Here is a 13845-nt window from a genome sequence, read left to right on the forward strand (position 1 = left end):
TTTATCAACAAAAGCAATGCTTTATAGGTTTACATTTTTTTGACACATTACCCCATATGGCAGCACGGCGGGGCAGTGGTTAGCGCATGTGCGGCACAGTTCAAGTCATGGGAACCTCCTGCGTGGGTTCAAATCCAGCTCCAGACTTCTTGTGCGGAGTTTGTATGTTCTCCCCGTGCTTGCGTGGGTTTCCTCCGGGCACTCCGGTTTCCTCCCACTTTCCAAAAACATGCATTTCAGGTGAATTGGCCGGTCCAAATTGTCCCTAGGTGCGAATGAGCGAGTGAGTTGTCTGTCCTCGTGTGCCCTGTGATTGGCTGGCAACCAGTTCAGGGTGTCCCCTGCCCACTGCCCGATGATTACCCCATATGACTTTAAACTCAAGTATAATGTTTTAAACCAAGTTATCTGATTTTGTGGGGGGTTTCAGACTATAGAAAAACGTTTTTGCTTTGGGGTTTAAAAAAACATTATGCCGTTTTTGGGGTAGTTTTGGATTGGAAAAAAAATTGGAACTTTGGGTTGTTTTGTATAATTCAAATAAAATGTTTGGGTGCTTACAAACAGGGTTTGGCAGGGTTACTTTAACTGGATTACTTTCAATTACTTTTGGATTACTCCAATACCAAATATGCTAACAAAAGACAAAAGAAACGAATTATGAATAAAATTACTAAATTGTGTGCAGGCTTGGGGCATAACGGAATACATGGAACGGCAAAAATGATGTTTGGATTTATTTTCATTTCGTTTCTGTCGCATTTTATGTTAGTTTTGCCGGAGATCAGAGAGATCAAAGCCAGGAGGGAAAGCTTACCACGTGTTGTGAGTCATAATTGTATTCATATTTAGTTTCTTTTGTCTTTTATTAGCATATTTGGTATTGGAGTAATCCAAAAGTAATTGAAAGTAATCCAGTTAAAGTAACCCTACCCAACCCTGCTTTCAAACAGATCAAATGTTTCTAAGGCTTTAAAAACTATGACCCTGTAACATTTAAACAAAAATGCCCACATTTTGGAGGGTTGTTTTGCATGAAATGACCCAATTTTTGTATTATTTAAGATTTTTTTTAAGTTTGTTTGAAAACAAACAAAACTGAAAACATGATGTTGGTTGTTTGTGTAAAACAACCAAAAAGCTGGGTCAAATTAACCCTGGTAAAAGATTTGTTTAAAATTAACCCAAAATGTTTGTCTTTTTGGACAGAAATCTTATTATTGTGTGCTTTTTGTACCATTTCGGTCACACTTGTCTAAAGACCTCCATTACACGAGGCAATCGTACCCTGTTGAGGACCTCCAGGTAGACAGCATGCGCTCCTTCCACCACACACTGGTTCTTTAGGACTTTTAAGGACACGTCTGCCATGTCTGGGTCGGCTACCGAGGCTCCGTGTTCTTGTAAACTTCGGTCTGGAATGTTAAGAATAATAAATACTTGCTTGGGCTGCTTTGATTTAAATAAACTGACCACATCATACCTGGATAGAGGAAGACTAAGCTGGCTCTCAGAGCCTCCAGCTGAACTTCCAACTGGAAGTTGTGGACCTTCATGATGTTTAGGATCTGCCCGACGGCCATGTTAAGCTCATCCAGACCTGCTGTCCTGCCCTGGAAGAGGACGCTGAGCAGTCGGCAGGCGCTAACGGACACCCGAACTGAGGACGAGTGCCTCTTCATCATCTCCACCACGTTGACATGGAGGCCACTGGACAGCAGCAAGGAACGCATCTTATCTACAATAGCAACAGAAGATATGTCATGATGACTGATTACATTCACCTGTGCCCGCTCGTTTGGCGCCAGCTGCGGCTGGCTACTTGATTGGTTCCCTGTCCTACTTAATCATCGTCCTTTCACTCGCCTGTTGTCAGTCCGTCTGTTTCCACAAGGGAGCATTTTTGACTCTGACTCCCGTCTGTCCGGTTTTTCACTTGTTTTCCACCCGTCCGAACCTGAATTCCCCGTTTGTCTCCTGCTACGATCAGTTTTTTGACCCCGACCACAATTTGATCTCCCGTCCCGACTAACACTCGTTTTTTGACCCCGACCACATTCCCAGCTAACGACCTGTTTTCTACGTCTACTATGCCTTGATCTCCCGCTCCGGAAGATCCAATTCCGCATTCGGAACACGTTCCGATTCTGTGAGCGGCTTGCTTCCCGCGTCCAGCGAGCACCGCCTCGCGGGCGCTGCCTTTCCTCTAAATCTCAATAAACTTGTGATTAATGTTATGCATCTGGATCCTGCTTCCGTTCTGGTCGTGACAAGATATTCCTTGATCAACACAACACTGGGAGATTAAAGTTGACCTGGGGAAGCAACAGAAATTCCCGGAATCAATTGTCACCACAACACTGCAGCCTCACGGTACAATGGGAGGACCGTATTGTTGAGGCAATGAGAGAAAGAGGACTAAATATGCTAAGCCAGTGGAGGAGAGCCGAAGCAACGGGCGGAAAGCATGATGTGAGCCTATAAAGTTGGGATGCAGGGTTACAACGTCTTGGGCATCACAGGGGCCAAGGGCCATTAAGGAGGTCACAGAGAAGTTGCCTCAACGTGGCTCTGATTGGAAGTACACCGTGGGTGAGGTAGCGCTACCTGGACACAAGTTAAGGTCTGATAAACCCATATGGTTCGCCTGGGTGCGAGTGTATGATGTTTGAAAGACCCAAAACACTCTGTGACCCTAGGAAACATCACTGTTAATGTGTCCAGGTTGCATCAGTAGATGTATGTTAAAAGTATAAGCAGCGTCTGAAACTCATGACAAAAAGTTACCGGATACCAGGGCAGACATCTCTCAAAAGTTGCCTGCCCAGCCATAAAGTTGCCTGCCCCATTTTTCACAACTTGAAACACAATAAGACGACTTATCGCAAAAAAAACATTGTTGCAAAGTATTAGGGATTGATAATCAGAATATAGTTTTTGAGTTTTTCCTTGCCCGCATGCTGGTTTGCTAGTTTAAGATCAGGTAATTGTGTAATTTTGTAACTGTAATCCTGTGCAGTCCTTTGAGACATTTTTGTGATTAAGGGCTATATAAATAAATTTGACTTGACTTGACTTGACTAGAATATATAACAGAACAACACTTTAAAATTAAGTTCATTATAAATCTACTTATAACATTCATTGCATGTATATGACATCTCTGTTTTCCATCTGCCATCAGTATCTACCTGTATTGACTCATCTTCATTCATGCAATATTTGCGTTGCATCGTCTGCTACAAGCCCCGTGCACTCCTCACTCTACGATGCTTTTAATGTACGTTAACGTTTTGTAGCGTCATCAATTTTGTTAGCTTCTTTTGAATCTTTCTTCTGGGGCTGAGGTTTTGGCTTGATTCACAACCACTTAACCATTTTTGTTGTGTTCTCTGTGCGTCTACTTTGAAAAATAAAATGCAAATGCATGACCTTATAAGGGTCAGGAAAGTCCGGAAGCACGAAGTTATTCGATGCAGGCTTCTCATTGGCTGCAGAGTATGCAAATTGCCAAACAAACTGACATTTCCAAACCGAACGAAGATTTCGAAATCGGAGAAAAACAACTGTTTGTAACAAGCTACCATTCCATCCTGTCTTAAAAAAAAAAAGACGTCCGGGAAGACATTATTTTAGACACTGGTATAAGCAATGCATCAGTAAGAAGTTTTATTTAAAATGTTTTTTAATCATATTCATATATACTACAAAGAGATAGTACAGCACTTATTATATATTTGTCTCAACATTTGTATCTGGTATCTGGGGTTCCGAGCAAACTACAACAGGTTTTAATCCCCCAATATACGGCATTTTCATTTTGCGATACCCACCTCGGATTAATGTCATATATCCCAATGGTCTACTATAATCAAGCTACGTTTTTAAAGTTTTTTGCCATAGTACAATAAATTGTAATCGCTCATCCTCTCCAATAATTGGCAGTGAAACGTTTTTTCATTGTGCTACTTATGCCCTACCTACTTACGATTTAGCGAGATCAACGCGGCAATGGCACTGGTGGCAGCCTCAAAGACTCCAGGTGAGGAGGAGTGAAGCAACATAGCTGCCATTAGTTGTCTGTGAACAGGAGTTCTGAAAGATATGCCAACAATTTAGATCATAAAACGTGATTAGATAATCATAAGTATCGGGTCACATCTCTTTAAATCAAATCATAAAACGGCTATGGTCCATGCAATATGCATAATACAATATTACGTACCGATCATCCTGTTCCTCATCGAGATGACTCCTACTGACTCCATTCACTAACAAACTGTGAATAGCCCAGCATGCTGCTTCCTACAAAAAGTCCATGGATTTTGTTATTTATTCAATCATTTTCTAAGAAAAAGTTTCCAAGGTCTGACCTGGACATCCGGTTCAGCAGCGTGGAGATCCAGCGCCGTGCAACAGACCACCATCCAGCTGAGGCCCAGGTCCAAGTTCTGGATGTGGTCGGAGCCTCCTCCACGGTTTTCCTCTGCCTCACCGTGCTCCAAGCCCTGCTCAGCCACCATCTGGCTCTGCACCATGCTCGCCGCTAAAACATATGTGCAGATGTTGTCCATTTTTCTAGTTAATGTGCATTTGTTGGTGTGTTATTTCAATCGTATTAGTGTTTTATAGGGTACAACTTTGAGTTAAAGCGTTAAAGTTTTACCTTCAAAGACAATGCAACTATTGATCTCCTAATGAGGTATATAACATTTGTGAGGCATTTAGTTATCATAATTGTATTTGTTCTCTCAAAGGTAAAACAAAAATCTGTTTTAAAGCTTTATATTAATGAGTTAAGCTTAACTTGAAATTTTAAGTTAAAGCTTTAACTTTGATTGCAATACATTTTAGGTGAAATTTTACTTTCTTAGGTAATAATTTTTTAAAATAAAATTAACATAATTGATAATCGAGAAAATACATTTGTTACTAAAAGGGACATAATTCATTATTGAAATCTGATTAGTGGTGTCAAAAGTAAAAGATAGAAAATATACGTTATACTTAGTAAAATTGTTTTAGCTTTAACTTTAAATATAATTTGACCTTTTACTTCATCAGGTAAAACGTATTTTTGAGACATAATGGATTATTATAGTTGCATTGATGCTTTAACGCTTTTGAGTTTGAGTAAAAGCAGAGAATCTGTATCTTTAAGTTTTGAGTTAAAGCTTTAACTTATTACTTAATCTGGTAAAGAATATTTTTGAGACATATCGGTAGTTGATTATTTTAATTGTATTCGTGCGGTCAAATGTAAAACATTACTCATCTTTAGCTTTATTTTTTGAGTTAAAGCAGTAAAGCTATGACTTTAATCATTTAGTTAAAGCTTTAACTTTGGCAATAATTGTATTCACCTTCTTATTGAATCAGGTAGAAATGATTTCTAAGACATAATCGATTTTTAAAACTGGATTAGTGAAATTAAATCAAAAACATTACCGGTAATCATCTTCAGCATTAGATTTTAAGTTGAAGCGGTGAAACGTTATCATCATTTTCTGAGTTAAAGCTTTAACTATGAAAGCAAAAAATTTTATTTAACCTCTCACTTAATCAGGTAAATAATATTTCTGGGACCTAATTTATCATCATAATATATATAACATAATCCACCCATCCATTATCTGCACCGCTTATCCTCAGTAGGGTCGCGGGGTGCTGGAGCCCATCACAGCTATCTTCGGGCAGTGGGCAGGGGACACCCTGAACTGGTTGCCAGCCAGTCGCAGGGCACACAGGGACAGACAACTCACTCGCTCACTTAACACCTAGGGACAATTTGCACCAGCCAATTAACCTGACATGCATGTCTTTGGAATGTGGGAGGAAACCAGAGTGCCCGGACGAAACCCACGCAAGCACGGGGAGAACATGCAAACTCCACAAAGGAAGGTTTGATCCCATGACCTCAGGACTGTGCCGCACATGCTCTAACCACTGCACTGCCATGCTGTCCTGTATAACACAATATATAATATAATTAATGCTGTAAAAGACTAAGTTATATTCATTTTAAAGTTTTATTTTTGCAAAATATAAACTTGTATTTTTTTAAGTAAAGCTTTTTGACATGAGTAAATTTTACATGTCCTCTTACTTAATATTGTAAATAATAATCTTACCAAAAGAGACATTTTTAATTATCATAATTGTATCATCAAAGCAGTAATTCCTTAATGCTTAAAATTTGATTTTTTTGTTAAAATTTTACATTAAAGCAATACAATTTGTTTACCTTAAGGTAAATGTGTGGAAAATAAATGTTTGCCAAGATACATAGGCCAGAGTCAGGAGGATTTAGCGTCAAGGTTGCCATGGCGCCCAGTTGTCCCCGCCCGTGTGGTGCCAGCTGCAGCTTGTTGACAGATTGGCTCCCTGTCAATCTTTAAACTCTGTCCTGTCATTCCCCTTTTGTCAGTCCGTCTGCGAATCTCTGTTTTTACACGGCAAGCCCTTTTTCGCCGGCCCCGTTTTTTGCTCCCGTTTGTCTCTCGCTACGATCTGTTTCAATCTCATCCACGACTGCTCTCCCATCCCGAATTACCACCCGTTTTGATCTCGACCACGTCTGTTCTCCTCTCCTGGCTTTCGACTTGTTTCCGATCCCGACCACACTTTTGGTCTTCTATCCCGGCTACGCTCGCCACGGAAGTCCCACTTCCGCGTTCAGAGCGAACTGCTTCCCGCGTCTAGAAATCCCCGGATCGTGGGTGCAACCCTTCCTCTTTCTACTAATGAAACTTGTGAGAAACTTTACGCAAGTGGGTCCTGTTTCCGTTCATTTAGGGAAAAGAGGTGCACGCAACTAAGTAAGAATCTATCTATCCATCTATCTATCCATATATCCATCTGTCTACCTACCTACCCTGGTCTTATCCCTCAAGAGGGGTGATCGACAGCAAGACAAACACATACACAAAGAAAAGGGAAAACGTAACATATTCCAATGTGCGAAAGCTCTTGGGTTTTAATGTTCAATAAACATGATAATTGTATGTGTACTTGCAAGCAGCAGAAATAAAACGCATGGACACTCACGGTAAAATTACAAAACACAAAACTAAAGGAAATGAGCTTGTTTGAAAATCATGTCACTGTGCATGGGTGTCTTTGTGTTTGCATATGTATGAGTGGTTTTCTAAATTTAGGGTGTGTAATTCATGTTTACTCACTGAGGTCTGCCAGGCAGGAGAGGGCGGCGGCCTGCAACGTGGCATTACTAGGGAAAGTCTGACAAGCCCTTACTGCCACCCGGGTCACACCGTTCAGCACCAGGATGTTGTAGTAACTCTCTGCACGGCAATACATAAAAGAAAAAACTGTTCATGCGAAAAAACATAAATTACATTTACACAACGTCATCCCAGTTATACCATACAAACACAGAAACCTTTCTGTGAAGGTATATACCGTATTTTCCGGAGTATAGGGAGCACCAAAACCCCCCAATTTGGCAAAAAAAAAAAAAAATGCACCTTAATAACCCTTCGCATTATAAAACAAAAAAATACAGCAGATAAGATTGATAATGCATACTGTTATTATAAGGATTATGCATAAATGTTACCATACAAGGTTTTACGGTAAAATGCAATGATTGATAAATTTGATTAACATCACTGACTTAAATAGCAAATTATTGTGTGCAACAAGAATCAGACCCAAGTAGTGGCACTGGGTGTGTGGATACTCCCACTAGACCGTCAGTGTTACAACTCACTCATGGAGCCTGGAACACTGATTTGCATGGTGCATTCTAATATGTTAAACACTTCTTCACCATTGTTAGAGAACAGGGAAAACCAAGTTTTTCAACGAAATACTGTACAAGCTCATATTAAACTGAGAGGTTTTTGACGCACAGGTAAAGAGGTAAGGCAGCACGGCGGTGCAGTAGTTAGCACGTGTGCAGCACAGTTCTGAGGTCATGAGATCGAAACCTCCTGTATGGAGTTTGCATGTTCTCCCCATGATTTTGTGGGTTTCTTCCGGGCACTCTGATTTCCTCCCACATTCCTAAAACATGCATGTCAGATTAATCGGCCGGTCTAAATTGTCCCTAGGTGTGAATGAACGAGTGAGTTGTCTGTCTCTGTGTGCCCTGTGACTGGCTGACAACCAGTTCAGAGTCTTCCCTGCCCACTGCCCGAAGATAGCTGGGATGGGCTCCAGCACCCCTGCGACCCTACTGAGGATAAGCGGTGCAGATAATGGATTGATGAAGGTAAAGATTTGATAAACATATCAAAATGCACTATGCAAATCAGTGTCACTGACACTGAGTAAAAATAGTGTGATAATGCGATAAGCTTTTATGCCAATTCATATGTCATCTGTACCACTGGTGGACGAGTGGTAATGTGTAGAGGCTCTCACTGGTTGGCGATTATGGTCAGCGGCACACATTAATGCATCGCAGTCATATGGACCGTACACATGGTAGCTCTTGCTAAGGGCCCGGTCACACAGCCGTTCGCGGCTGAATCACGGCCAGAAATTTGTGCCTGTGAGGCGGACGCTATTGGACGCTTTGAGATCGCCATACAGACGAGATACAGCAGTGCTTAACACGCGGTCGAAAATTCACGCGCGGTTGGCAGCGCGAATAAGTTTTGCGCCGCTCAATACTTTAGAGCACGGGTACACAGCCTTTCACGGGCGTATCGAGGCTGATTCACGGCCAAAAATTTCTGGCCGTGAAGCAGACGCTGTTGGGCGCTGTTGGACGCTTTGAGACCGCCATATAGACAAGATACAGCAGTGCTTTACTCGCGGTCGGAAATTCACACGCGTTTGGCCGCACGAAAAAGTTTTGAGCTGCTCAAAATTTTGAGCACGTGTTAACCGCGGGCGGCACACGAGGTAATGACGCGGCCAGGGCGTGGTTACACATGGGTAGGACGGGAAATTTCAGCGGGTCATCGTGGGTGGAGCATGGTAATAGCATGTTCTGCACCTGTATCGCGGTGTTATTACGTGAAATTAGCGTGTTACGCGTGTGACGGTCAAACGCCTTTCTCCGCGTATATACAGCACGATTTGCAGAGCACACGTCAGTTGTGCTCGAGACGTCAAGGGGTGAACATGGATTAAAAACGTCATATTGAAATATAATATTGTGAATGTGCTTAATTGCTGTTGGGAGTGTCATGATTGTTTTCTGTTATTAGTGTCAATAAATTTGTTCAAACCAAAAACCCCGTCACCGTAGTAAATACAGACATTTCTTCTGACCTGAAGTGAAACTCTGGAACAGGCAGCAGGCTGTTTCCTGGAGCTTCTCATCTTGTGGGAAAGCATCCATAGCCAAGATGACCGCGCAATAGCAGCGAGTGCTGCCGGACATCAAGATCTCCACGTTGCTGCCTGCAAAAAAAATATTGAATACTTGGAGGAGCGTTTAACATAACCTGAGGACACCATAAAACATCGTAAGATAAGAAACATGAAAGTTCAAACAGGACAGAGAAAAATAAACATGACAGTGCAGCAGGCTCTCTTCTCAGGCAAATGGTTGAGTGATTCACAAGGTGATAAACCTATTTGAAGCAACGAAAACATTTTACTCAACTGTTGGAACCCTATAATTAAGATAATTCTAATTCCAATTCTGATTATAACATTGTAGTAAATTAATAACACATGGATTTACAATTATCCCATTATTACTAGAACAGTAATCAGTAACGTCTGATGAGCTCCGTGTCAGGAGAGGCACAGACAGATATATAAATAAACCTACATCTTATTCATCATTTGATTTGCATAGCAAAAAAGTAATATATAAACTGTAGCATAGAAAAAACATTCTGCTGTCTTACCTTACCTTATAAATGAGGTCTGTGAGCTGCTCTTTTTTGAATAAAAACATCAATACATAGGTAATCCTCCATGATGAAAAAAAAGTCCATGCAATGAGAAAAAAGTACTGGATGGATTAACTTGCTCATAGCTTGTAAATACTATCACTAATTCTATTGTGAGGAGCTAAGGTGTGCGCCAAACCGGAATCCTTAGTTTCACTATCGCCCTCTGCCATGAGGCAAGAGAATTGCATGTCTCAATCTGCATCTACCGATGCTCAGCACAGTAGTACGTTACATACTAATTGTATTAATACTCTTCAAAAAATATAAACATTTCTGAAATGAAAACCTAACAATTGTAAAGTTAAATGAGAACAATCTTTAACACTTATTAAATATAACACTTTATTACATTTTTAATTTCATATCTCCATGACAGGTGAGGCACACCCTTATCTGCCTGCCCTGAATGGACATCTTTGACAGTAATGTTCCTATATGTATATATATAGGAAATAAGGCATATATAATACAAATTTGTTGCTTCGAGGTTGCATTGTGCACTGTGTTCTGCATTCTGATAGGCTAAACAGTTTCCGAGAGAGTAGTTATTTCTAAAAAAATAATAATAATAAAGATAAACTTTTACCATATGCAGCCCTTTCTCATTTGTTTCTTGCGTCATGATTACCGATGAGAATCACCTATGCCTGCTCTTTTGGCGCCAACCGCGGCGGGTTCTGATTGGCTCCCTGTCCCTATTTAAACCCAGTCTTGTCACTCTCCTGTTGTCAGCCTGTCTGCGAACCTCTGTCTATACAAGGCAGGCCTTATTTGACCCTGACTCCCGCCTGTCTCATTTTTGCTCCCGTTTGTCTCCGCCTACGACCTGTTTTGATCCCGACCACGTCTGCTCTCCCGTCCCGGCTTACGACCCAATTTTGATCCCGACTACATCTACTCTCCCCGTCCTGGCTTACGACTCGTTTCCGACCCCGACCACGATTTTGCTCTGCCTGTCTCGGCTACCGACCCGTTTTTCCGTCACAGACACCGCCATCGCTCGCTATGGAAGATCCACTTCCGTGTTCGGATCACAATCTGAATGCGAGAGCGACTTGCTTCCCACGACCAGCGAACACCGGATCGTGGGCGCAGCCCTTCCTCTTTCTTTCAATAAAACCTGTGGTAAACGTTACACAATTGGGTGCTGATTCTGTTCTGGTCCTGACATCTTGAGCCCATAAAAAGGTTTCGTTTTTTGTTTGAAAGTATTTGATATAGCAATTGTACAAAAACAAAGGATTTTCAATATATATATATATATATATATATATATATATATATATATATATATATTGAAAAACCATATTGTATTATTGTCAATAGTATGAAAAATAAGATTAAGTTAAGAACTTAAGACCTCTTGTCTGTTTATTAATTGATTAAGAAGTGTGTCCAAAGCCTAGTTCCATACTAAAATAGGAGGACATGTTTATTAGGTCGAATAAATCTAAATAAAACTTTCTTGGTTCGAAACATCTATTTTAGACTAATTACAGGAATTACAAAAAAAAAATTGCAGAATGACCCAATGTAAAGTCCAATCAAAGCAATGTGGAATAAACGATAGCTTCCAAGAGGTAAGTGTTACATTTCAAACTTTGTAAACAGGGGCGGTGTTTCACACAAATTCAATTTACCTATTAGTCATGTATCCCTCATTTCAGTTCTTGAAGTTTCATGTGCATTATTGTCAACATGTGACCATTTGCTGGAGTACAATTCCCAGTTATCCTTTCCCGAACTTGTGGAAAGTGAGAGAAAAAAACGCAATGGTACTTTCCACAATGTGTTACTCGAAATATTTTTCACATTCTGTACTTTCACTGTCAGACAATCGCTTTTATGTGGAGGACAATAAATAAATAGACATAAATAACATGATTATTAATAATTGGATTAAACGAGACGATAAAGGACCATACAAATACCTGAATTGACTATTTTGGGAAGTCATTTGGGTGGGAAATTGTGAGCAGCACCTACTGGCCAAATTGGTAATCACAAAATTAGATTCTGAACCAAATAAAAATAATTTAAAGCAACTTTATCTAAATTACAATGTTATCAATGACAATAACCACAACTGCAATTCTAATGCTAATCCTAAAACGATCAATTGAAATTTTCATGTCGATAATGATGCAGGTGTTTCTTACTGGGTCTGGAAAGGGGAAGGAGAACCCTCATGGCCTCCAGAAGAATTTCAGGGTTGTGTGGAAACCCATGCAGGGCAGCGAGAACCACAATGTGGTCTTGGTTCTCCAGAAACTCCACCAGATGTTCATCACTCACTGGACAGTCACAATTCAGGTAGATTAGTCAAGTAAGAAAACAAAAAGTAATTATGAATTAAAATCCAAGCCAGAAAAGCACTTTAAAAGTTGATCCAAAGGACCTCCCCAAAATATTATTCTATATGATACACAATGTCCCTTATAATGTAAAAATGGTTCTTATGTTGAGTTTTTTGAGTTTTTCCTTGCCCTTATGTAGGTTTTAGATCAGGGGGTGGTGTAATAACAGTCTGTAGTTTGCAATAGTCTGTTTAGCCCTTTGAAAATCCTTGTGATTAAGGGCTATACAGATAAACATGACTTGACTATATGGCCCCAGGGCTCATGACTTAATGGTCTTCTTTACTAAGAAGATTCAATGCATACAGGAAGAAATTGCTAAAGTAATTATTAATACCACACATACTAAATGGCTGAAATCTACAGATGCACGACAGGGTGGCTGTCTCAGATAGGACGCACTGTGTTAAATATGGTGAAATGACATCTGAGCCCTTTAATGTTACCTGCGGTGTTCCGCAGGGTTCAGTGCTTGGCCCCCTTCTTTTCAGCATTTACATGCTTCCATTAGGTGATATTATTCGCAAGTACAATATCAGCTTCCACTGCTACGCAGACGACACTCAACTATATCTTCCGTTGGAGGAATCTCCCACACTAAACTGTGGAAATTTGGAGGCCTGCCTCATTGAGATAAAAGAGTGGATGTCACTCAATTTCTTGCGTCTTAACTCTGAAAAGACCGAAATGTTAGTCATTGGTCCATCTAAATGCCGTGATATATTCTCAAAAACTGCTGTGAACATTGACAAATGTCACATCACACAGAGTGACTCAGTTAAAAATTTAGGTGTCATATTTGACCCTGATCTATCCTTTGAAATGCATGTAAAGAAAATTACTAGAACCGCTTTCTTCCATCTTCGTAACATTGCTAAAATCCGTTCAATACTGTCTCAGTCTGATGCGGAAATTATAATTCATGCGTTTGTTACCTCCCGTCTCGATTACTGTAATGCACTACTCTCTGGTCTCCCGAAGTCTAGAATCAAGTCACTTCAGCTGGTACAAAATGCCGCAGCGAGGCTTTTAACTAGGACAAAAAAGTACGATCACATAACACCGATTTTGGCTAACCCGCATTGGCTCCCAGTTAGCCATAGATGTGATTTCAAGGTTCTCTTAGTATTGTACAAAATCATACATGGACTTGCTCCCTCTTATCTTTCAGATCTGATTTGCCCCTACGTCCCGGTCCGAAGCCTACGATCTGAGAGTGCCGGTCTTCTGGTGATCCCAAGAGCAAAGAAGTGTTCTGCTGGTTCGAGAGCGTTCTCCATCCGGGCACCGGTGCTGTGGAATGCTCTTCCCCCTGAGATCCGATCTGCAACCTCAGTGGAAATGTTTAAATCTAAACTTAAAACTCACTTCTACTCCATAGCATGTGAATAACCTACTCTTCTTGTCGGCTGAAAAATAGTCTGTGTAATATAGTGTAATAATCTGTGAAGCCCTTTGAGACTCTTCGTGATTTAGGGCTATACAAATAAAAATGACTTGACTTGACTTAAACCAGGGGTTGGCAAACACAGCCGCAGCCCACATATCACATCTCCGCCTTTCTAATCTGGCTCGCCCAATATAAATCATAAAAATACAATGATAATATA

General features: G+C 40.6%; 1 protein-coding gene across 1 annotated transcript in view; it reads right to left on the reverse strand.

Annotated features, from left to right (window-relative positions):
• lrrk2 (leucine-rich repeat kinase 2) overlaps window positions 1-13845 on the reverse strand; it is an 83709-nt gene that overhangs the window by 55531 nt on the left and 14333 nt on the right. Inside the window, exons 6-13 of the mRNA XM_088340458.1 lie at window positions 12038-12172; window positions 9244-9375; window positions 7182-7301; window positions 4374-4546; window positions 4226-4305; window positions 3989-4095; window positions 1484-1738; window positions 1288-1415 (exon numbers count right to left, since the gene is read on the reverse strand). Of these exons, the coding sequence (XP_088196584.1) occupies window positions 1288-1415; window positions 1484-1738; window positions 3989-4095; window positions 4226-4305; window positions 4374-4546; window positions 7182-7301; window positions 9244-9375; window positions 12038-12172 (1130 nt within the window). The remainder of the gene's footprint in view (window positions 1-1287; window positions 1416-1483; window positions 1739-3988; window positions 4096-4225; window positions 4306-4373; window positions 4547-7181; window positions 7302-9243; window positions 9376-12037; window positions 12173-13845) is intronic.

Source organism: Urocampus carinirostris, chromosome 7, assembly GCF_059441175.1.
Source record: "Urocampus carinirostris isolate Australia breed hairy pipefish chromosome 7, RoL_Ucar_1.0, whole genome shotgun sequence".
Lineage (NCBI taxonomy): Eukaryota > Metazoa > Chordata > Actinopteri > Syngnathiformes > Syngnathidae > Urocampus > Urocampus carinirostris.